The 21,439-nt window shown below is 44.7% G+C and overlaps 2 protein-coding genes across 4 annotated transcripts in view; one reads left to right on the top strand and one right to left on the bottom strand.

The window, feature by feature from the left end:
- Window positions 1-18,722, bottom strand: part of FAM131B (family with sequence similarity 131 member B) — a 62,775-nt gene extending 44,053 nt beyond the window's left edge. Inside the window, exon 1 of the mRNA XM_042809838.1 lies at window positions 18,636-18,722. The gene's annotated coding sequence lies outside the window, so the exon portion shown is untranslated. The remainder of the gene's footprint in view (window positions 1-18,635) is intronic.
- Window positions 18,659-21,439, top strand: part of ZYX (zyxin) — an 11,741-nt gene continuing 8,960 nt past the window's right edge. For all 3 annotated transcript variants that reach the window (XM_042809830.1, XM_042809831.1, XM_042809829.1), the window contains exon 1: window positions 18,659-18,883. In XM_042809830.1, coding sequence (XP_042665764.1) covers window positions 18,694-18,883 — 190 coding nt within the window. In that variant the 5' untranslated portion in view covers window positions 18,659-18,693. The remainder of the gene's footprint in view (window positions 18,884-21,439) is intronic.

The raw sequence follows: 21,439 nt of genomic DNA, 5'->3' as shown, positions 1-21,439 counted from the left end.
GGGCCGGGCCGGGCCGGGCCGCGCCGTCCGCCCCCGGGGAGCGCGGGAGCGGGGCGGAGGCGGGGGCCTGGCCGGCCGGAGGCGGGCGCCGCGCGGCCTCTCCCGCCCTCCGGGACAGCGCAGGTGAGCGGCAGGCGGGCGGTGCTGCCGCACTGGCGGGCGACGAGCAGGTGGGGCCGGGGGCGGAGGGGAGCGTCCCCGGAAGGAGAAGCGAGGGGCACGGGGATGCTGGAGATGGAGGCGGCAGCACGGGCGGGCTGGAGGGCGGCGATTCGCGCTGGTTTCCCGGTAACTACACTTGCAAACTTGATTCAATTAAAGGCAGCCCCCCTAGCGGCGGCGGCGGACGAGTCCCCCGGGAGGGGCCTGGCTTCTCGCAGCTCTCGCTGCCGGAGAGCCGCCGAGGGCGACGGCAGGGGTCCCCGACCTGATTTGCTTCTTCCAGAGATGCTGCCGCCCGGAGCGCTCCCACGTGCGGGTGCGGCGCTGCTCTCCGCCCTTCCAGCGGCGGACAGGTGAAAGGGGAGAGCTCAGCCCTGTGGAGGATCGCCTCTGGTCTTTCCCATGCCTCCCTGCCGGCATGGTTATAAAGAAGGATCTCCAGGGGCAGGTGCTACGTCTGCCCCCTTCGCGGCTCAAATTTGTCCTCGCCTGATGGCAACTGGCAAAGTCGTCCTTGTCCACTTCCCCGGCACCACTGGCTGTCCTCAGTTTTCACCTTCCCACCCTCGTGCTGGGATGTGCTCATGGTTTCTCCCTGTTGCTTTGTGCTTCCTTCATCTACAAATCCTATCTGATCTCACCAGCTTCCTTCCACCAGCCTTGATCACTAGCAAATTAAATTCTGCTGATCCCATACGAGTTATTTCGTTCTCAGCCTTGGGCCTCATTCATTTTTGTTTATGCTCAAGGCAGCCGAGCAGCCTTACTAACAGCAGAAATGGGGAATAGGTAAGTTCATTCTCCCATATATGGCTTACGCTGAGCCTAAGGCAAGATTTAAAGAAGAAAGAAAGAGAGAAAGAAAAGAAGAAAGAAAGGAAGGAAGAAAGAAAGAAACAGAAAAAGGCTTTACATAAAGAATGCATGTTTTGCCTGAGACTCTGTAGGTAGAGAGGGACTCTGCCTATATAGGCTGCTTCCAAAGTAAAAGTTACATAGGAAAGACACGCAGAAAAGATGGCAATATCTGTTACATATTTTCTCCTTCTCCATGGCACTGAAGATCTAGTAAGCATGGTGAACATAACACTCCTTACGTATAAGAGATCCCAGTCTCCTGTCCGGGTTCCTGAGGCCACCATGAGTGCTATAATGTTCTTCACAGCACATTCTTGTTTTCAGAGAGGATGAAATTTCTCCACAGTTGCTTTTTTTTCTTCTTCCTCCTCCATGCATTTCCAAATCTGTTAGGTTTCATGCTGGTTTTTGTTTGTTTGTTTTTGTTGTTGTTGTTGTTGTTTGTTTTTTTTTTAATGACTCAATATTTTCCTGATGTGTCTGAACTCCCGAAACCTAAGTTTTAAAATGCTGGGAAACTGTAGATCTTGTGGAACTTTGTTACCTAGAGGTGTTTTAGCCTCTCTGAAGAGCACATCCACATTGACTTCCAGGTCTAAACGCAAGGACAGGGGAAACAAAAGCAAATTGAATTAGGAAGAATGGTATTTTAAGACACAAGGCCTGTCTTAGATAAATGTTTTGTAAGCTAGTGAGTGCCCAGACAGCTGTTGTACGTGGATTGATCAGGACAGCTGTCCTGAGAAGGCTTACCAAAAACCCCACCAAACAGCTTTTGCATCTTATCCTTGCATAGAGAAGATGTATTACTAATACAGCTGTGGGCGATTTCTTAAGTCTTTCTCCTGTTTCATGTTTCAATTTTAATCCCCTTCTCTCCACCCACAGTCTAAAATTGTTACTCTGTAAACCTTCTTTCTGATTTCAGGCATATCTTTGCACTGGTTCATTTTCAGTGGTGGTTTCAGGTAAGTCACATTGACTCCTCATTTTCTTTCCTGGGCTTGACACTTTACCTTGTCGATCACTTTGTCTCAAGCTCATCATCATACCTGGGTCCTTTCAACTCTGGATTTGGCTTTCCTTTCATTGAACTACAATAAAATCTGCATCAGTCTGTTCTGACTTTGGCCTCAGGGTATGATTCCATAAGTAGCTGAGCAACTCCTAGCACTTACTGTGCCTGAAAATCAGCTTTCCATTTCTTGATGGATTGGCTTTCTGCTGCTTTAGTGACATGGTAGTTTACACAAGGATCTGGCAAGTGATAATGATGCTGTAAGGTACGGAAAAGTACGGATCAGGCAAGCAGAGCAGAAAAAGAACTGGCAAAGAGGAGGACTTCTCACTTCCAGGGATGACGAATATCCAGTGTTCCCACTAGATTATACCAAAGTGTCTGTTCATTCACTGCACAGAACTATTGACCTGCCCTCATGGCTGGTGCCACGGACTCCTTTTTTTTGTTTGTTTTGAATCAACACCACCTAGCTGTGGAAGTACTTCTACCTGTTAGCACCCAAGCACCCACAGCCATGCTTTATCTGCCATTTCTTATGCAGTCAGTTTAAGCAAAAGATAGTGTCTTTATTGGTTCTTACTCTTACATTTATTCATTACAGACCTTATGTATATAAATCTACTTTAAATAGTAAAATTCATTCTCATGTGAAGCTGGGAAAACTTTCTAGGCTATCAGTAGTTCTTACAACTGCTCGACTCTTCCATACAGGAGGTTCCATGCGAGCTTATCATCAGAGAACAATTTCTTGTTTTTAATAAGCCAACACCTAACTTTTCTTCCTAAATTCACTTGAAGTGCAATTTTTATCATACATTAGCATAAGAAAAGAGCAGCTATTTTACATTCTGAAAAAATACTGCAGCATCTCAGTTATTAGATACAGCTTAGTTTGTTACTGACTTCTAACGTGCCCATATAGTGTGTGTAGGAGACATTCCCACTTCTGACTTTTGATTCAAACAGAGATTGTGTCAAAATGGCCACCAGGAGGATTCTTTTTTTTTTCTATTGAAGGAAGATGAAATTCTAAACTCAAGCCATATCTGTTAATGTCCTGTGATGTCTTTTCCGCACAAGGCATATTTTATGAATATTCTCATGTATGAGAAAAGCAAAAGGACTGAATCTCTGAACTAAAACAGAGCATAAGCAGAGTAAAGCTGAACTTCCCCCCTACAGTTTCTGTCTTTGCTTTTCCTGAGGTGCTGCTGCAAGGGTCAAGAAGTAAATGAACAAAACAAAACAAACAAAAAAAAAAAGTGCTTTTTTTTCCTTTGAAATGCACTTTCTGACAGGTTCTGAAGGTCTTTTTGAGTATTGCAGGTACTTTCTTAGATAATTAGGCTACAGTTTCATGTGGAAAGTGTGTACAAAATATGTTTTGTGTAGTGGTGATTTAAATGCTGATCTGAAAGATCTTGGTAAATATAAGTGTTCACATAGGTGCAGTGATCAGTGGTGTAAATTCTAGCTGGAGGCCAGTAATGAGCAGAGTACTTCAGGGTTCAATACAGGATCCAGTCCTGTCGAACATTTTCATTAATGACCTGGATTATGGAGCAGAGTATGCTCTCAGCAAGTTTGCAGATGCCACAAAACTAGGAGAAGTGGCTGATACAACAGATGGTCGTGCTGCCATCCAGAGGGACTTCAAGAGGCCGGAGGAATGGGCTGAGAGGAACCTCATGAAATTCAGTAAGAAACGTACAGTCCTGCACCTGGGAAGAAACAGCCTCGAGCTCCAGGACATGCCACCTAACTGGAAAGCAGCTCTGCAGAAGACCACTAGGGGAGTCCTGGTGGTGAGCAATTGAGATTGACAGACCTGTAGTAAGAAAAAAAAAAGTGTGTGCTCCAAGTGAGCACTTGTTTTAGGGTTGAATGTCAGGTTGACCTGTACAGTTGGAAGTGACAGGAGCCATCCATCAGCTTCTTCCCCCCATCCCTGCACTCAGGGAGAGGTCTGAGCAGGAGAGGGTGGGAAGAAAGATGTGCTTGAGCAAAGCTCTGCCTAGCAGAGACATATATATAATAGCACAGAGCAAAGCAGTTTCAGAAAAAGATCTGATTTTTAACAGCTTCTTCCAAATCCGTACTGCAGCACTTCCATCATAACCCCGAAGACAAACTTATGCTGTAAATTGTTAATTAATTTTTATTTGCTTTTTAAGACATGCTGTTAAGCATTGATTACCTTTTCTTTAAGCTAGTGATTAATTGTACTATTAAACCCAATTTTCCCTATGTTCCCTGTAGCTCTGTATATATATATATATAATATAATATATATAATACATACATTATAATATATATATTATATAAAAATCTTTTAAGTTAGAATACTGGAGCAAATTCTTCCTGCTTGTAAAATACAAGGCTACTGTCACTGTCACACCTGCTCAATAAATATATTAATTTCACAGTAATTAATTATCAGGGATGGTGATTATATTACAATAAATAATATGCCCCCATGTCTTCTGCCTTAAGTCCCTTTTAAAGCTGTGCAAATGCAAAAAATTACCAATATAAATCTTGCCACTGAATGTTCCACTTTTAACTAAACTTTGCTAACTCCAAAATAATTTAAAATATCATCCTTCTCTCTGTCATTCATCCTAACATTAATTTCCATCCCCAAAGATCTCGTCGGCAACCATGTCTATCCATCTATGAAAAGACTGAAAAACAACTGCTCATTTTGCTTTCCTTCTTTATTTTTTTTTTAAATCCTTACTTATAATCCCATAGCATGACCAATTTACATCACAGAAGGATACAGACAACTTCATACATTGCTTCTTGCAAGATGTGTCTTCAGCTGTGGAAAATAAGCAGAGGCCTACTAACTTTGTAAGTAGGAGCTGTTTACAAAAAATAATGTCTGTATCAGATCTATAGAGGCAGCAATCACCCTCCAGGGATTGTTGCTCCAATACACTTCTCTGCTGGCCTTCTGCCACTGGCAGTATGGATTCCTCAGTAAATGCTTCTTCTGGCAGAGATCTCTGTAATTGCTTCACAGAAGTAATGGAGTAGATACCACAAGAGTTAATTCTACATCAAGCTGTATTAGCTACTGGTAGGATTTTTGAGAGGACTAAAAAGGAAACGAGATAACAAAATGACTCATACCATTCTTTCTTGCTTGGGAGATCCTTCCTTCAGTGCAGGAGACAAAACCTTTATATGAGATTCAAAGAATGAAAAAGGAAGTACCAGCATGGTTCAGCTACTGAAAGGGTGTAGCATATTTGACATACATAAATGGAAGGCTGGGTCCTTTCAATCTGGGAAAATATTTGAGGCTATGTGCATGAACTGAAGACAATAGGTGAAGGTATTGACGTAGGATATATTTGCATTACATATTGCAAAATAAGCTCATGCATACCTACATGCACCTCCAAGCAAATGTGATATTGTTCTGCCCATATCTAAAAGCCATAAAAAAATTATAAGTTCAGTAGAATTAATCCACCCACTCAGTAAAGTAATTATCAAAAATTCCTCTTAGTGCTCAATGGCATTTTCTCCTACGTTGCTGAAGAGAAGTAATGGTGGCACCAAAAGATTATTTTTCCCCTTCTCATGCATGGTGAGTTCTCAAAATGGTCTATGCTGTCAAAGTAGAGACACAAACTTTGGATATCCTAGAAGAATCTATTGGAAACTGAACACTGATGGAGCATCCCAGGAAGGATAATGAGGAAAAGAGAAAGAAAAAAAGGGGAAAAAAAAAAAAAAAAGAGAGAGAAGGAAAAAAAAAAGAAAGAAATGGCAATTCAACATTTGGTGAATCTGCTGTAGTGAGAGTGGACAGGGTGCTCAGCATCAGGTAGCTAGTATCAAGAAACAAGGTCTGGGGAAATAGTTTTGGAGGGTCAGAATGGTTACATAGTACGCACTAAGAAAAGGGACGCTGGCATGAACTTGAGATGTGTAACAGGGTGCAAATGCCTTTGATGCAGTATGAGTCTTATTCAACTTTTTTAAAAGCATTTACTTCATTCTCTACTGAATGTCTCATTCCCAGTGAAACATACAGCAGCTACTTCTCATAAATGTCAACTGAATCTGTACCAGTGGTGCTGCTCAAACTGCATTTTTAAAAATAAACTGCAAGCAGTAAATGTGCTTTTTAAACTTCCAGTGTTATGTAAAAAGGCATGGTATTTTTAGCTTTACAAAATATCAGTTGTCATCTTCTCATTCTGTCCCTATGGTGTATTAGAGATGGGGAACGAGGAGCTTTCAGAAAGTGAAGCTATTAGCTCTTCATGAGGAAGGGATTTTCTGCAGTACTGTTATGCAAATCTTAATAAAAACATACAGCAAAGACACAACAAAGAAGGTACTTGTTATTTTAAAAGCCAGTATTTCTGTCCTCACTACCAAATTGTTATGTCTGGAATAACAATAGTATAATGTATCCAGAAGCAAAATATCAACCAGAACTGTTCACTCATGCTGACAGAATGGCCCTCGCTTTCAAAAAATGATCCAGAAAATAGTCTCTGACACGTAACACTGAGCACGCAGCTGCTGTGAGTAAGCACTGGCACATCAACATTGACTAAAACTGGTTTTGGAATCAAGTCAGGCCTACTGCTGTTTTCAGGAGATCAGAATAAATCTACCTGGTTTACTGTGCTGTAATCCGTATGAGATCTTAAAGGATCTAGAATGACTACCTTTGTGCTGATTTGGGGGAGACATTTCGTTTCCTGTCTGTGTTTCAAGACTTCTGAGGTCTAATGTTCTCATCTGCTGACAAGCTCCTTAATAAAGCACACATGGACCTTGCTTCTTGCTGTGTTCTCTACTGAAATTTGAGGAACAGGATCTTTGCAGCTATAGAAGAGTGTGGTGAAACCATTTGCTATGTGTCTGATGCTTCCTGTAGGGAGGCATCCCCTACCAGAAGCAGACCAGGAAAGGACAGCATCTTGTTTACTGCCTCACCTCAGAGTATATGGACTTATATGTATCAGCACTGGGCAAAGACCCTGTGATTTCCATAGACAGAAAAGTGCAGGAAAGACAATAGCCACCATTCTGGGCAGTATTACATCCAACTGATAACCCTTCCACTTCTCATAAATATCAAGGAGTGCTGCATTAGAACAGCGTGATCTTAGCCAAAGCTTAGACACTGCTGTGTCTTTATGCTGGCAGACAATAATGAGCTATTTCTTCTTAATCCTTGTTGATTCTGTGGCTGACCAGCAGCTGCAATTAGGTAATGTTGCCATGAATCACTTATGTTTTAATGCTTACAAGTACTTTCTGTGGTGGCTTGTCATAATCCAGCATCTTTAATTTTCAGCCAATTCTGTCCTGAGCATGCTTTAAAATAAGTAGTTTTAAACAGAAACAAGACACCTATTGATTCAATACATGTTTTTTATTCACGGCATTGTACTGTGATCAGCCATCACTGTGTTTCAAAAAGCTGCTCTGTTCTCACATTTTCAAATTTAGTAGGCCCATCCTCATACAGTAAGGCTCTGGAACAAAAAGTGCAGTAGATGCAGAAGTATTTCTTCTGCATTGTGGGGGACATCAGCTTTTCACTGTTCCCACAGAATGTTGCTCTTCCTTTTAATCTCCCCAAAGCTGCAGTTGGTTTCAACATGCAGTAAGAGCATTTATCATACTTTCATGTTTACTACTTCTTCGTTTTACTATCAGCGAGATAAAAGAGTTGAAACAATTGTACATGAGAAAAGTTACGGTCTCATTGTCTCTCCAATAAATTATTGATATGTTTAGGAAAGTGGAATTCTTAAGACACTGGGCAACAAGAATGTAACTTGAAGCTTCGCTCCTTGGTTGAGGTGTACGGATTTGGAGAAAAGCAATTTTTGAGTAAAGAGCGGACACAAATGGAGGCTCTAGGACTAGTAAAGATCAGTCAAAGAACAAAGCAAAGAGGATGCAGCATAATGTCTTCTCATCAGTATATGCTGAAAGACTAAATTAATTCTGAGACCAAGAGAATTGTTCTAGCTTCCTAAAAATACGTCACATGAAAGAGTAAAAAAGTTTCTATGTTGTATAGTCCCTCTAACCTTGACTGCAAGCTAAACTCATCAGTTTAAATTTAGGCTTTTGGCACACAAGATCTGCTATCTGTCTGCAGTGATATCATGTTTGAGAAGTTATGGGCAATGAAAAGCATCAACTAGACCAAAACTTTGTCCATGTTTTCCAAAGCATTATCCCTCTCAGTACTGATTAGTACTCTGTACCCTTCTCTGTCCTCTTAGTCAAGAAGACTAATTTGCAGTGGGTAGTTTCAGCCCTATGGAATGCCTACTTTTGAAATTTATGAAGGGATGGATATAGTATTTTTAATATATGTTAAAACTTGTATCTCCATGGAGATTTCCTCTTTCTTGAGTCAGAAAGTATGGAGAAACTATGCTATCCTGGTGTGTTCTGCTTTGCTCCCCTAGGTAAGTGGACAACCATAGCTGAGAGAGCTCCATCCCTTTCAAGGTCTTACATTTGACAATACTCTGGCTACGTCATCATGCACTGCCTGCAATTGTTTGGATATCGTATGTGGCTTTTGCACTGTTTTACATTTACTGCACCCTTGTACAAATCCATAATCCTTGCTGTACTACTGCATAAATCCATTTTCAATATAAGCATATACTTTCTTTTATCAAATCTCATTTTTGTTTTATATTATTAAACTAGAGGCATAATGACCACCTTGGTGGGACACAGTCTTGGTGAGCATGGACATCAAGAGCAAACAAACAAGAATAGGACCAAGAAGCTTTTTTGAATGAGGTTGAATACTACATATCAAGATGTTGGGAAGAAAGACCACGTTTCCCTGAGTGGGAGGCCCAAGACAAACAACTGATCGGGAGGAATAAATGCGTAAATATCACATTTATTTCTTTTGGCAGCAGTAAGTCCAATACTGTCTCTGGAACATCAGTCACACTGCAAAAAGTGGTTTGATAGTGGTTTCTTCATAATCTGAAGCACTTAGCAGCCTGATGAGATTCTACTGGCTCAATTTCACAAGCACATTTCACTACATTCTGCTCCCAACTTTTAGCCATCACTGCTGAAGACATGACCTGCCACTCAAGAATCCCAGGAAAGAAGTATATTTTCATATGAAGCTTGAACATTGATGGTCTCCATGTAGATTTCAACTGGCCAAACACATTACCTAAAGCTGTTTGCACGGAACTGAAGTATTTTGGGTAAAGATAAAGATTCCAAGCAACTTGTTTCATCAGCCATGGACGCAAAGAGTCAAGAGGTTTGACAAGTATGTAGGACATGCTCATCTTTTTGACCTTAATGGAGAATGCCTTAACTGAAGGAAATATGTCTCCAGAAACATCCACCACTGACTTCATTGATGCTGTCCCTCAAGTCCTTGTCTGATGTATTTACCATTATCTGGTGACAGATAGGGATAGTTTCATTAGTACAGGAAAAACCCTCCACATCGGCATAAATGGGTAGTCAACCAATCCACACAATAGGCTATTCCTATATTATCCCAGCACACCTTTGGAGAACTGCATGTGCAAATTGTCAATGACTTAGTAATCATGGAATCATAGAATGGCCTGGGTTGACCTAGTTTCAACCTCCGTTCTCGCCAACCACCAGACCAGGCTGCCCAGAGCCACATCCAGCCTGGCCTTGAATGCCTCCAGGGATGGAGCATCCACAACCTCCTTGGGCAGCCTGTTCCAGTGTGTCACCACTCTCTGTGTAAAAAACCTCCTCCTAATACCTAACCTAAACCTCCCTGTCTCAGTTTAAAACCATTCCTCCTTGTCCTGTCCTATCACCATCCTCATAAACAGCCGTTTCCCCTCCTGTTCATATGCTCCCTTCAAGTACTGGAAGGCCACAATGAGGTCTCTCTCCCCAGAGCCTTCTCTTTTCCAAGCTTGACAAGCCCCATTCCCTCAACCTTTCCTCATAGGAGAGGTGCAAGAGTCCATGGGCATGGCACCTCCTGCAGCTGAAGCTAGAAGGCCTCATCAGCAGGCTCTCCCTGATCAGGCGGCCTGTAGCAAACCCCAATCACAAAATGCCCTTTTCTGGACTGATCCATGATTTTAACCCACAAGCTCTCAACCTGATCGTGGCTGTTTCTCAAGACACAGCTCTTTGCAATATATCCACTTCCTAACATAGAGGGCAACTCCGCCACCCCTCCTATTCTGTCTATCCCTTCTGGAAAGTCTGTAGCTCTCAATCAGAGTATTCCAATTGTGGGACTCATCCTACCATGTTTCCGTGATAGCAATGAGATCAAACTTTCCCAGTTGCACCACGGTTTCTAACTCCTCCTGTTTGTTTCCCATGCTGCATGCATTGGTACAGAAGCATTTCAGCTTGGCTATTGGCCTCATTGCCTTCTAAGAGGAGCCCTCCCTAATAGCTTCAGGACAACTCCGGGGCTTTCCTCTACCACCTCCCAAGGTGACAGTGTTCCCATGTTCTTCGTCATCCAGTACACCCTCTTCCACTGCCATATCTAGTTTAAAGCCCATCTAACCAGCCCAGCCAGCTTACTCCCTAGAATGTTTGTGGCTCTTCTAGTCAGTCACCTCCCATCTGCTGTCAGCATTCCCCCTTTTTCAAGGCTGCATCCCAAGCCATAGTACCCAAAGTCCTGAGCACAACACCATTTGCAAAACCATTCATTCAGCACGTCTGCCCTCCTCCTTTTGTATGAATCCCAGTCACCAACTGAGAGGACAGAGGAGAACGCTACTTGTGCTCCCAATCCCTTCAGCAGTCTTCCCAATGCTCTTAAGTCCCTTTTGATCACCCGATAACTTCTTGTGCCTACCTCTTAATTTCCAATGTGGAAAACCAGTAAAGGATAATAACTGGAGGGCTTGACCTAGTGAGTGTTGCTCCTAGCAACATCTCTCACCTGGGCTCTAGGCAGGCAACACACCTCCCTGTATGATGGGTCTGAGTGGCATATCGGGCCCTCAGTTCCCTTCAAAAGGGAGTCCCCAATGACAGCAGCCCTTCTTTTTTTCCTAATTGATGCTGTAGCGATATGAGGAGCAGACTGACTAGCCCTGGACAAACTCTCCTGCATGGATGGACCTTCACCCACATCAACATCCCCCTGTCCCTCCAACTCCAGAACCTGTTATGTAAGGGCACTTGGGAAGGTGGGACAGGTTGAGAGGCATTCCACTCGCTGCCCCAGACAGGGACTGGTTTCCATCCCTTGCTGTCTCTGAGGTGACCCCCTCCCATCTGACTGTTAGAGGATAGACGATCCCCCACTGCCTGAAGAGCATCTCCCCCATGCCCTTCACTGTAGGGACGGAGGAGCGTGACTCCACCCATCAGTCTCCTTCCCACAATCCCAGATGCTTCTCAGCCTTTCTACTTCCTCCTTTAGTTCCACCACCAGGCTGAGCAGATCATCCACCTGCTCACACCATACCCAGGTGGTATTCCTGCTGCCCTGCTGTAGCAGTCACAGTGCCAGGCATTCTCTGCAGTCTGAGACCTGAACTGCTGCACAGACATACATACTTTCAAGTCTCCACGTCCTTTTTAGCAGCAGCTCCCCACGTGTAGAGACCATGACTGCGTATCAGTGTGCCAAAAGATCAACGACCTGTTAAGTGAGTTAAGTGGCCCCTTACGCCTCCTCCTATATGGCAAGCTGCCCTGCCCTGCCCTGCCTGCTCGCCCTGCCTGTGTGAACTCGGATAATGAGGTTAAACTTTTTGAAAACCTCTTCAGCACTTTGATCAACAGTTACGGCTACTGGTTTCTCAACATCACTTTGCCTACCTACAAAGTGCTGGCAGTGGTGGCCTGTTACTGCTGATATCTTATTCCCCACAGTCAGTGGCTCTCGTGTAGGCTTGACCACTTTGTTAGGTAAAGAATGAACTTAGCACATCTTTTCAGTAACACCTGTCACACCTTTACATTTTCAACTTACTGAAAATCATAGCTCTAAGGTCAGCTACCTCTAATAAATTACCACTTTCCACAGACTCCCAGCTGCTACTAGACAAACAGCGGCACTATTGCAAGGCCCTGCTAATTATCCAGGCAACCCCAGGAAATAGCCCAGGATTTTTGTCTGGGTTGTAATCATCCCGTTATTTATACTGGCAGTAAATTAACTACCAAACATGCTGGTAACAAGTACTAGCTCCATACCTCTTGCTTTTGGAAAGCAAGGTCTTAAGGAGGCTGCACCACATCAAAGCTGTACACAGATTGTATTTTACTGTGCACTTTGTATACAGTCAGCATTTCACTTATTTGTTTCTGGAAGCAGACTATTGGACTATATGCCTGTATTGTCTATTTTGTTTATCACTTTTCTCTAGAGCCCTGATTCCTTAATCATCTACAGTGTGTATGCACTAGTTTTTGCTAGGACTCCAATCTGGTTTGAAACAATTACTTATTTTTGTGAGACTCAAAAGAAAGAGTAGTTTGCTTCAGTATCCACTTCCTACAGATAATAAAGGTATGGACTATATCAGACTTCATTCTTCGTGACCAGAACTACACATCTTTGTGGTCATGTCACAAAAAGACAAAGCTAGCAGTCTCCAAAAGCCACTCTGTTTACTTGGCTCCTTCAGTTCTCAAGTGTGAAAATAATGGCACTCGGGTAGAGACAGTGACCAGGATCCTGTTTTGTGATAATATTACTGAGACTGTAATATATAGATTGTGAGAGACAGCACCTCTGTCCCTGAAGCACTGAGCTGCACCAGCTACTGTGGGAAAGACACCACAGAACTTCTACTGTATGACATATGAGATTCAGTATGAACTAAGGGAGCTGAAGATCTGGTTTTGCCTCTTATTTTTGGTATGCCTACAAGACTACACAGTGTAACAAAGAAGAAAGGAGACTTCTATAGCAATTAGGATGGAAAGAGGCTCGTACCGCATACGGGAAGAGTAGGCTCTTTAATTAGCAGAGTGACACGTCTGTTTCTTTGACAGTTAGTTCTGACAAGCACTATGTGCACAAAACAACTGAATACATCTCAACTTTTCTTGCTGGTGGCCAGTAGTAGGGCATCAGGCTGTGGAAACTGCAAGGGTACAGCTGCTTTCCAAAGCAGAACAGATTTGGGCAGAAATCCACATCTAGCTACATCCATGGGCATGGTGCAATTACTCATCTGTGTTTCAGCTGTGTTCTCTAGGCCTTGGCTGACTAGTTGGGGTTTTCCAGAGTCACAGAACAGCTTATCCTAGCCTAAAGGTAAGAGATACTCACTGAGCTAGCCTGTTTGCTCCTCAGGAGCCAGGTCCTGCTGTAGTGACAAGATGTGGGAGAGCAATGCTGCCCTGTCAAGAAGGGGAGAGGCAGCTATTCATCAGGAAAACTTGGCATGAGGAAACAAGGAAACAGAAGTGAGACTGATAATATCTGGGAGCTGAACCTCTGCCATATTTCTGTTCAGGAAAGACCTGCCAGCCCTGTTAGAAAGGTTGCTTCTCCCCAAAATAGACCCCAGGTCTCTGCTCCCCTGGCCACTAAGATGGCCTGTGACACATTGATATGCCCATGATCATACCACAGAGATGCCTCACTCCCTCTTTCTTGTATACATCTGCATCGCCTCACTAAAGTGTTTCCTATCAGAGAAGGAGGATTTTTTTGTTGTTCTTTACAAATTATACTCTTTCTACTCTGCTTTAATCAGGGACACTAATTTTTTTTGTGTGTGTGCTTAGAATGGCCTTTTGAAGTATGTACATATGTGTGTATAATGCAATACTATTATAAATTAATTTGAAGATGTAAAAATAATCACAGCATGGCTGAGGCTGGCAGGGCCCTCTGGATCATCTGGCTCAAGCCCTGTTCCAGCAGGGACACCCACAGCAGGTGCCCAGGCCCACCTTCAGGTGCCTTCTGGAGATCTCCAAGGAGGAGACCCCACAGCCCCTCTGGGCAACCTGTGCCAGTGCTCCATCATCTGCACAGCACAGAAGTGCTTCCTGGCATTCAGAGAGAACCCCATGTGTACCTGTGTGTGCACACTGCCTCATGTCTTGCTACAGGGCACCACTGAAAAGAGCCTGGCTGTGTCCTCTGGGCACCCTCCCTTCAGGTATTTATGTATGTTGGTAAGATCCCTCAGTCCTCCTCTTTTCCAGGCTCCAGGTCTCAGCCTCTCCTCACAGGAGAGATGCTCCAGGCCCTTACTCATCTTGGTGGCCCTACACTGGATTCTTTCCAGTCAATCCATATCTGTCATATCTGAGCCCAAAAATATATTCAGCACTCCAGGTGCAGTCTAACCATTGCTGAGTAGAGGGGACAGATCGCCTCCTCGACCTGCTGGTGATATTTTGTTTAATGCAGCCAAGAGTACTATTAGCCTTTTTAGCAGGAGGCCACACTATGTTCACTTACGTTATGCTTATGTTCACTTGGTTTCTACCCAGACTCCCAGGTTCTTTTCTGCAAAAGGGTGGCCCCCAGAAAGTACTGGTGCTATGCATTGTTTTCCATAGGTGCAGGACTTCTTGTTGTTGAATTTCATGGATTCTTGTCAACCCATTTCTCCAGCCTGTTGAAGTCCCTCTGAAAGGCAGTGTGGCGTTCTGGTGAAACCAGCCACTCCCCTCAGTTTCATGTCTTCTGTGAATGTATTGCAGGTGCATGATGATCATCCATATTGATTAAGATGTTCAATAGGACTAGATCCTGTACTGACCCCTGTGGTACTCTGAAAATTACTGGCATCCAACTAGACTTTGTGCCTCTGACCACTGCCACCTAGGCCCAGTCATTCAGCCAGTTTTCAAATCCATTTCACTGTCTGCTCATTCCATCCCAAACATCAAAAGGTTTTCTATGAGGATCTCATGGGGGCAGTGTCAATTACACTTCTCAGAGATCACTGAAGTTCTCCATAGTTGCTGAATGAGCCCCTTCAAAGAAGACAGTCTGCTTTGCATAGCAGACTTGGTTTTAAAGGGAAAAATCAGATGCGCTATCTATCTTTCCTGGGCAGTTTGTTGTTTAGGGACTTCTCCAAAAGAATTCATGACCTTTGCAAATAACTCTGCAAATTCCTGACTGCATGCCAGTTTCACAGATGCAGGAGGATGATTAGGCTTGTAAAGACTGTAGCCTGTGCAGTCTCCAAGTGTACATCTCTATATTTAACTCTTTGGCACCTAGCTGCCAACATGCATCCTAGAAGGGGAATGAGGCACTCCAACTTGAAATTACTTTTCAATCAGGCCTGGCAAGTGCCCCTCCCCTTTCTGCAAATTGAGGCAGCCTGCATCAGCAGGACCGTGGTATCTATATGGTTGTAGTAGTTTATCTGATCCAATGCCACGGCACATGTCAGCCTTCGTCAGATCTAAGCATTTACATGGAGAATTGTTATGCAATGCACAGGAGGGAGTAAGTCAAGAGCATGCTAAGAGTCTATGCTGTGAGAGCACAGTGGATCCCCCAAGAGCTCCTACCAGAATGCATTTCATGCACCAGTCGGTACGCAAGCAGCCAGCCTGCTGCAGGTGGCCTTGCCCTAGACAGTGTGGACCTAACATCGTCTGAACCTCTTGGCCTGGGGACAAAATTGAACCCATGATTTATTCTCAATTTTTCTGTTCCCACAGACAACATTTAAATAAGAAAGTGTATACAGGTTAAGCTGATGAGTAGCACTTTAGAATAAATTAAAAGGAAAAAAAAAAAAGTAATTAGACTAAACAGAAGCTACATGATTAAAGAAGTAACAGAGATGCAAGACAGGTATGAGTCAGGACTTTTCATTGGTTACAAAAACATAGACTCTTAAGTAGCACTAATAATGACTAATTCATGCTAAGATAAAACGGCACTAATAGATCTCTTAGTATAGATGAAAATTACACAGATTAAGATATTTTACATTGTTAACATAGTTAAAGCATTTTGTCCAGCATCCAAATAGCTCTCCTCTGCCCTTTAGCTTGCTGTTAATACTGAAATCTGCAGTTACCTGGAACCCTCTTGAATTTAGGTAAGATTTTCTTCCCCAAAGGTTTAATTCCCTATTGGTGATCTTGGAAGGAATCATTTTTGTATTCAAGAACTTATGTTTTCTTATCTTAATTTTACTTTATAGACACCTAATCACTGCCAGCATACTCCTAATTTCAGTGCAGTAAATGAATTTGTCACATCACTTCTGTATTGCATTCATCTTTACTTACTCGTATTTTGCAACTTGATTGCCCATAAGGATTCTTTATGTTTGTCTCCATGAAAACTTAGTCTCTCTTAGGTGTGTTCATTCAACTTCAGGAATTTCTAAGCTTTGGTTTGACAGACAGCACTGGGCCTTGCTTACTTTCGCAGATCTCAAAGAAGGAGCCAGCCAGAACTGCATAGTCTAAATCCCTCCATCATCTGCTTTGTAGTCAGCTGTCATTCCACCCAACATGTGTGGAGCAGTAGCTTTCACACCACAGTACACTCCAAAATACCAGATCACTATTTCCATGGAACAGCCAAAGGGATTCAAAAAGAGGACTACTGCTTATTCCAGAAAACACAAGGTCAAGCCCATGTCCTCAGACACAAGCCAAGTATACCTGCTGATCTATATCTGTTCCCAGGCAGCTGAACTCTTATTCAGGAATAATATTCTGCTTCTAGTAAGGGGACTGACTGCTGCTGTCTGCATCTCAAGGTACTACTTTGAGTTTGCAGCTGAAAAATGTCTGCTCCTCCAAGCAAAGAACTGCATGAAGAAAGGTTATCAGCACAAAGAGAATTTTTTTTTTTAATCCACAAACTCAAATTAAAGTTTTTCCTCTATGTATTCTGACATACTCTGATTTGAGAACTCTGTCTTTCGCATCTCCAACCAACTAAACAATTACCTGTTTCATATCTATTTCTCCATTGTGAGAAGTAACATAAAACATCCAGGATGGATTCATTTTCTTTTTTTTTATTTTCATTTTCCTTGAGCTGATGTTTTTAACATCACCAGATTGGTGAGACAATCAAGTGCACAAGCATCTGGATTTATGTGGATGTAACCAGAAATGATGAGAGGGTAGAATTTTTTCATATTCTCTCAGCACTTTTTAAATCTCAGTCTGAGACATTCTTTGTTTTCTTTGGAGTCAGGGCTAGCAGTGGGAACAGTGGTATAATACTCTGAGGTCATGCTGATTGTGTGAGGTGCACTGCAGTGTACCAGAACTTCATTACTTTTTACTTCTGCACTGACATCTTTCCCTGAACAAAAAGGAAAAGGACTGTCAGCACTAGAAAAGCAACAGTATTAGAAGACTCAGCACAGCACAGATAAACCTTCCTTAAACTACACAATTATTTTATGCATTAATTACAATAGTTGGACTGATGACATGTCTAGAGAAGTGGCATTATAATAATATTTAGCACTTATATGAGAATTAAATATCCTTAAGAATTTAACAGCTCTAGGCCAGCAGCTCAACAGCTGCAGCTATGGAAGCAGTGAGATGTCATGACAGACATATGGACAGATAGATTGGTATAGGTGGCATTTTCAGTTGTGTTGAACTGGAAAACCTTAGAGCACCATTCATTTTCCAGCTGCATCATAAAATGCATTACCTCTTTGTGCCAAACCTGCTTATAAAATTAATTTGTTTACGCTGCATTTCTTAAAGCCTTGTTGAACTTCTCTGTGCAGCTCTCTGATGGGAGTATACTGCAGTAACGTACGCTGGGAATCTAATTGGCATGGCTCACGGTTTGCTCAGTCACCTGCAAATGAATTACCGGTGCTGGAAGGTACCTCTGTCTCTAAGAAGCAGAAAAGCTCCAGATCTCGTGAGCATCGCCAAATACAGAAATTCTAATTGGAGGGGCATTAACCCCAATATTAAGGCTGAATTCTGAAGACAACGTTTAATGATGGCACAAAGCACAAGGAATGCTGTCTTCATTGACACTCCTCTTTCCTAAGAGGCGTAGAAGCAAGGAGACTCAACCATTGCAGTTGAAAACTACACACTCTACTGCACTGGGCCAGGCATCGAGCAGGACCGAGCCCTGGCCAGTGCTGGGCCAAAAACAAAGCCCATGTGCAGCACAGACCATACAACAAGGCAATTCCAGTAGCCGGTCTTTGATACAAAAGTAAAAGTTCAGTTCCTGCTTCGCAAGCAACGCAAGAAGAACAAACCCCACTTCTGCACTGAAGAATCATGGGATGCGCGTTTTAATTTCTGGAAGACAGGGGCAGCGCCTCAGCAGAGCCGCAGGATTTCTCCCTCGGCTCCAGCCCGGCGCCGGGGCTGAAGAAGGGACGGAGGGAGAGAGCTGCAGGGCGGAGTGGGGCGCGGGGAGGGCGGGATGGAGGCGGCCAGGGCCGCTGGCCCCAGCAGGGCGGCAGGATAGGGGTAGGGCAGCCCGGAAGAACGCTTCTCGGTCGCGATCGCCGACAGGAAAGCCCCCGAGAGCCCCTCTTCGTGAGGCTGGGGGCGGGGAGCGCGCCAGATGTCAGCCCGGGGCTCCCGCCGCAGCCCGAGCCGGCCCGTCCCCCTCGGGCGCTCCTTCCCCCCTTACCTCATTGCTACATTCCCCGGCGAGTGAGCTCAGCTGTTCGCACAGCCTCTCTCCTTTTATGGTCAAACAACTTTGCCTGGGCGAGGCTTTTCCGAGAGTTGGTCGGAAGCGCTGGGACTCAGCAGCTCCCCCCTTCATTTCTGTTGCCTCTCCCGGCGGGCACGGCGAGGCAGCCCCAGGCCCCGGCCCAGCAGCCCCCCCCCGCCTCTCGCCCCGGGGCGGTGGTTCCCTCTCTCGCTCCCCCCGAGGTGAGTCGCTCGGCACGGTGAGGGGCTTCGGTCGGCAGCGCCGTGCTCGGGGGAACGCGGTCCTTTTGGCGCTGCCGGGCGGCGGCTGCCCTGTGGAAACGCCTCCTGGACCGAGGGGTTCGTTTAGGTCACGATTTATCTATTTGCCCGTTTGGGTGGGGATGCCCTTCTGCCGGAGAGCGGCTCCGCTCTGAGAGTGCGAAGGCAGTGGGTTTTGCCCGCTGCTGGTGCAATGGAGTCGGCTGGAGCTGCTGTACGGCTCGCGCAGGGGGAGAGGGAGGAGGGGGTGTTGCCTCGGTCGGGACAAGCTCTCTTTTGTGTACGCATGGATGAGCGAGACACCTAGGGAGGCTTTTTCCAGATGTGCTCAAGAGAAGAATCTGAGGCTCTTTGTGCATGAAATTTGTTTAATAGATGAGCTTCTGTCTCTCTGGGAGTACCTTGAGAAAGTGACGGCGCAACTGCTTGCAAATTCGTAGAATTTCCTAACGCTTTAAATATGTTTGCATAGCTCCTTGGAGTTCTTTTCCCTTTGCACAGGGAGGAGGAGGCAAGGCTAACATATGTGGAAAAAGCTCGCAGCTCTGAGCTCCCCTTCCCCCATCCTGCTTTTCTGCAGGCTCTGCCTTGTGGCTTGCGGAGCTGGTAGGACTTTGCTCTGTGAAAATTTGCACTTTGGGGGCAGGTGGGGAGAACTTTCTGGCATCAACCTGTATGAGAAGGTGAAAAGAAGCATGACTCCTACATCTTGTTTGCTTTATGGTCCGTGCGGGGTTTTTTTTTTTTTTTTTTTTTCTTTTTTTTTTTTTTTTTTTTTTTTTTTTTTTGCTATGGCTCTCATTCTGCACCCTCCCCCCTGTATCTAAAGGGAAGTTGGCAAATAGGGGAAATGCAGATGCAGTGTGTCAGACCACAGTGTTGAAACAGCTCTTACTGTGTGCCCCAAGACAGACTGCTTTCTTTCTACCAGCTGAGGTGGCAAATGGCATTCTGCTCTTTCCCTCCGGGTTCTTTCTTTTTCACTGCCCAGGGAAGGGAGCTTGGCTCCTGAAAGTTGTCTTGAGGCCAAAGAACTGAGAACCATGTGCATGTCTAACAGCTGGCAGACCTGTCACAGGACTTCTGGGAGGTGACCTTGCTGCTGAGGGGGATGCTGCTTGGTCCTACAGTTCCTTGCTCTGCAAGTGTGTGAGGCAACTGCATCCTTTCACTGCATCCTTTGGGGGATGTCTTTCTTCACAGGTCCACCTGAGTCATCTAACTGCTGTTATCAGCAGGCAGAAAACCTCTCACCTCAGGGACACGTGAGGAGTTGAGATTAGATCTGCTGGTTTGACACTCCCTCTTCCAACTGCTTTTACAAACAGTGCCACAGGACTAGTGTTCCTGATAGGGTTCAGATGGTACTGACAGCAGTGCGGAGCAGGGGGGACACAGCAAGGCCAGCCTTCCTCAGCCTGTAGGGTCTGTTTGGGGGCAGACAGATAACAGAAGTGAGGATGAGCAGGGGCAGCTGCTGTATGTAGACAGCTTTGAGAAGAAAGGGCCTTAAATGTGACACTGCATACTGGGAAATAGGCTGCTTTGGGTTCAGTGAGATAGCAGCTGCTGACAGTGATGCCAGCACATTTTATGAAGTGGAGGATGTCTCACTGCTGGCTGACCTCAGTCTGAACAGCCATTAGAAATTACTCTCTGACTCTGGTGTTCTGCTCCTAAGAGCCTATTCTGGTAGGACTATAGCAGGAGATTCATTACACTGTGACAAAACAGTGGAGCGCAAGACAGTCTAAGTGCCTCTATCAGCAAAAGCCTCTAAAAAATGCTCAGAGGTCTCTAACAAGTTCAGTAGCTCTGTAGGAGCTGTAGACTGGGTAGAGCTCATCAGTCTCTTCTGATTTGCTGGCTCCTAGCAGTGTGAGGGATCAGCAACAGACCTTGCTGATTGCCTTTCTGCCTTGGTCCTTTCCCATGTAGGACCATGTGGGGCATGCTCCGCTCAACTCTTTGTCTGCAGCTCACTGTTTTTTGAGGAGCCCGGAGCTGTTTGTCCAAGTGCATGCAACTTGTCAACCCTGTGCAAAGGAAAAAAAAAGAGCAGAAGCATAGCCTTACTGTTTGTCTATGTTGTTGTGTGTTTGTAAACTGTTACAAGGTCCATCTTACCAGGAACCACAGCAGCACGTAGAACTGAGCACGTAGCTCTCACCAGCAGCCATGGGTGAATTAGTGGTGGGTGGAAGTTGGTGACGCCAAAGCTGTCCTAGCAGCTATCACTGAGAGCTATCTGCAAGCAGAGTGGAAGGGCGCTGGTCTGAAACACGGGCGTAGAGCCCTGGGCTGGCAGCAGTGCTGTTGGGCTGGGGCGTTAGAACTGTAGGCGTGCCAGGGCTGCAACAAAGCATCTGGCTTTGAGGAGATTTTTAGCACAGATGAGATTTCCGACCTGAATTCCAGGGCTGAAGGAATGCTGGAAATGTAGCCCTCGGGCTCCTGAAACAGCTGGCTTGGTGGGGCTAGCCTATGCTTATTCAGATTTGGTGACAGAAAGGAGGG

Source organism: Centrocercus urophasianus, unplaced genomic scaffold (genome assembly GCF_019232065.1).
Source record: "Centrocercus urophasianus isolate 14NV4802_14NV808 unplaced genomic scaffold, USGS_Curo_1.0 seq_12, whole genome shotgun sequence".
NCBI classification, from domain to species: Eukaryota; Metazoa; Chordata; class Aves; order Galliformes; family Phasianidae; genus Centrocercus; species Centrocercus urophasianus.
Note: the sequence above shows the minus strand (reverse complement) of the source record. Positions and strands in the feature narration are given on the sequence as shown.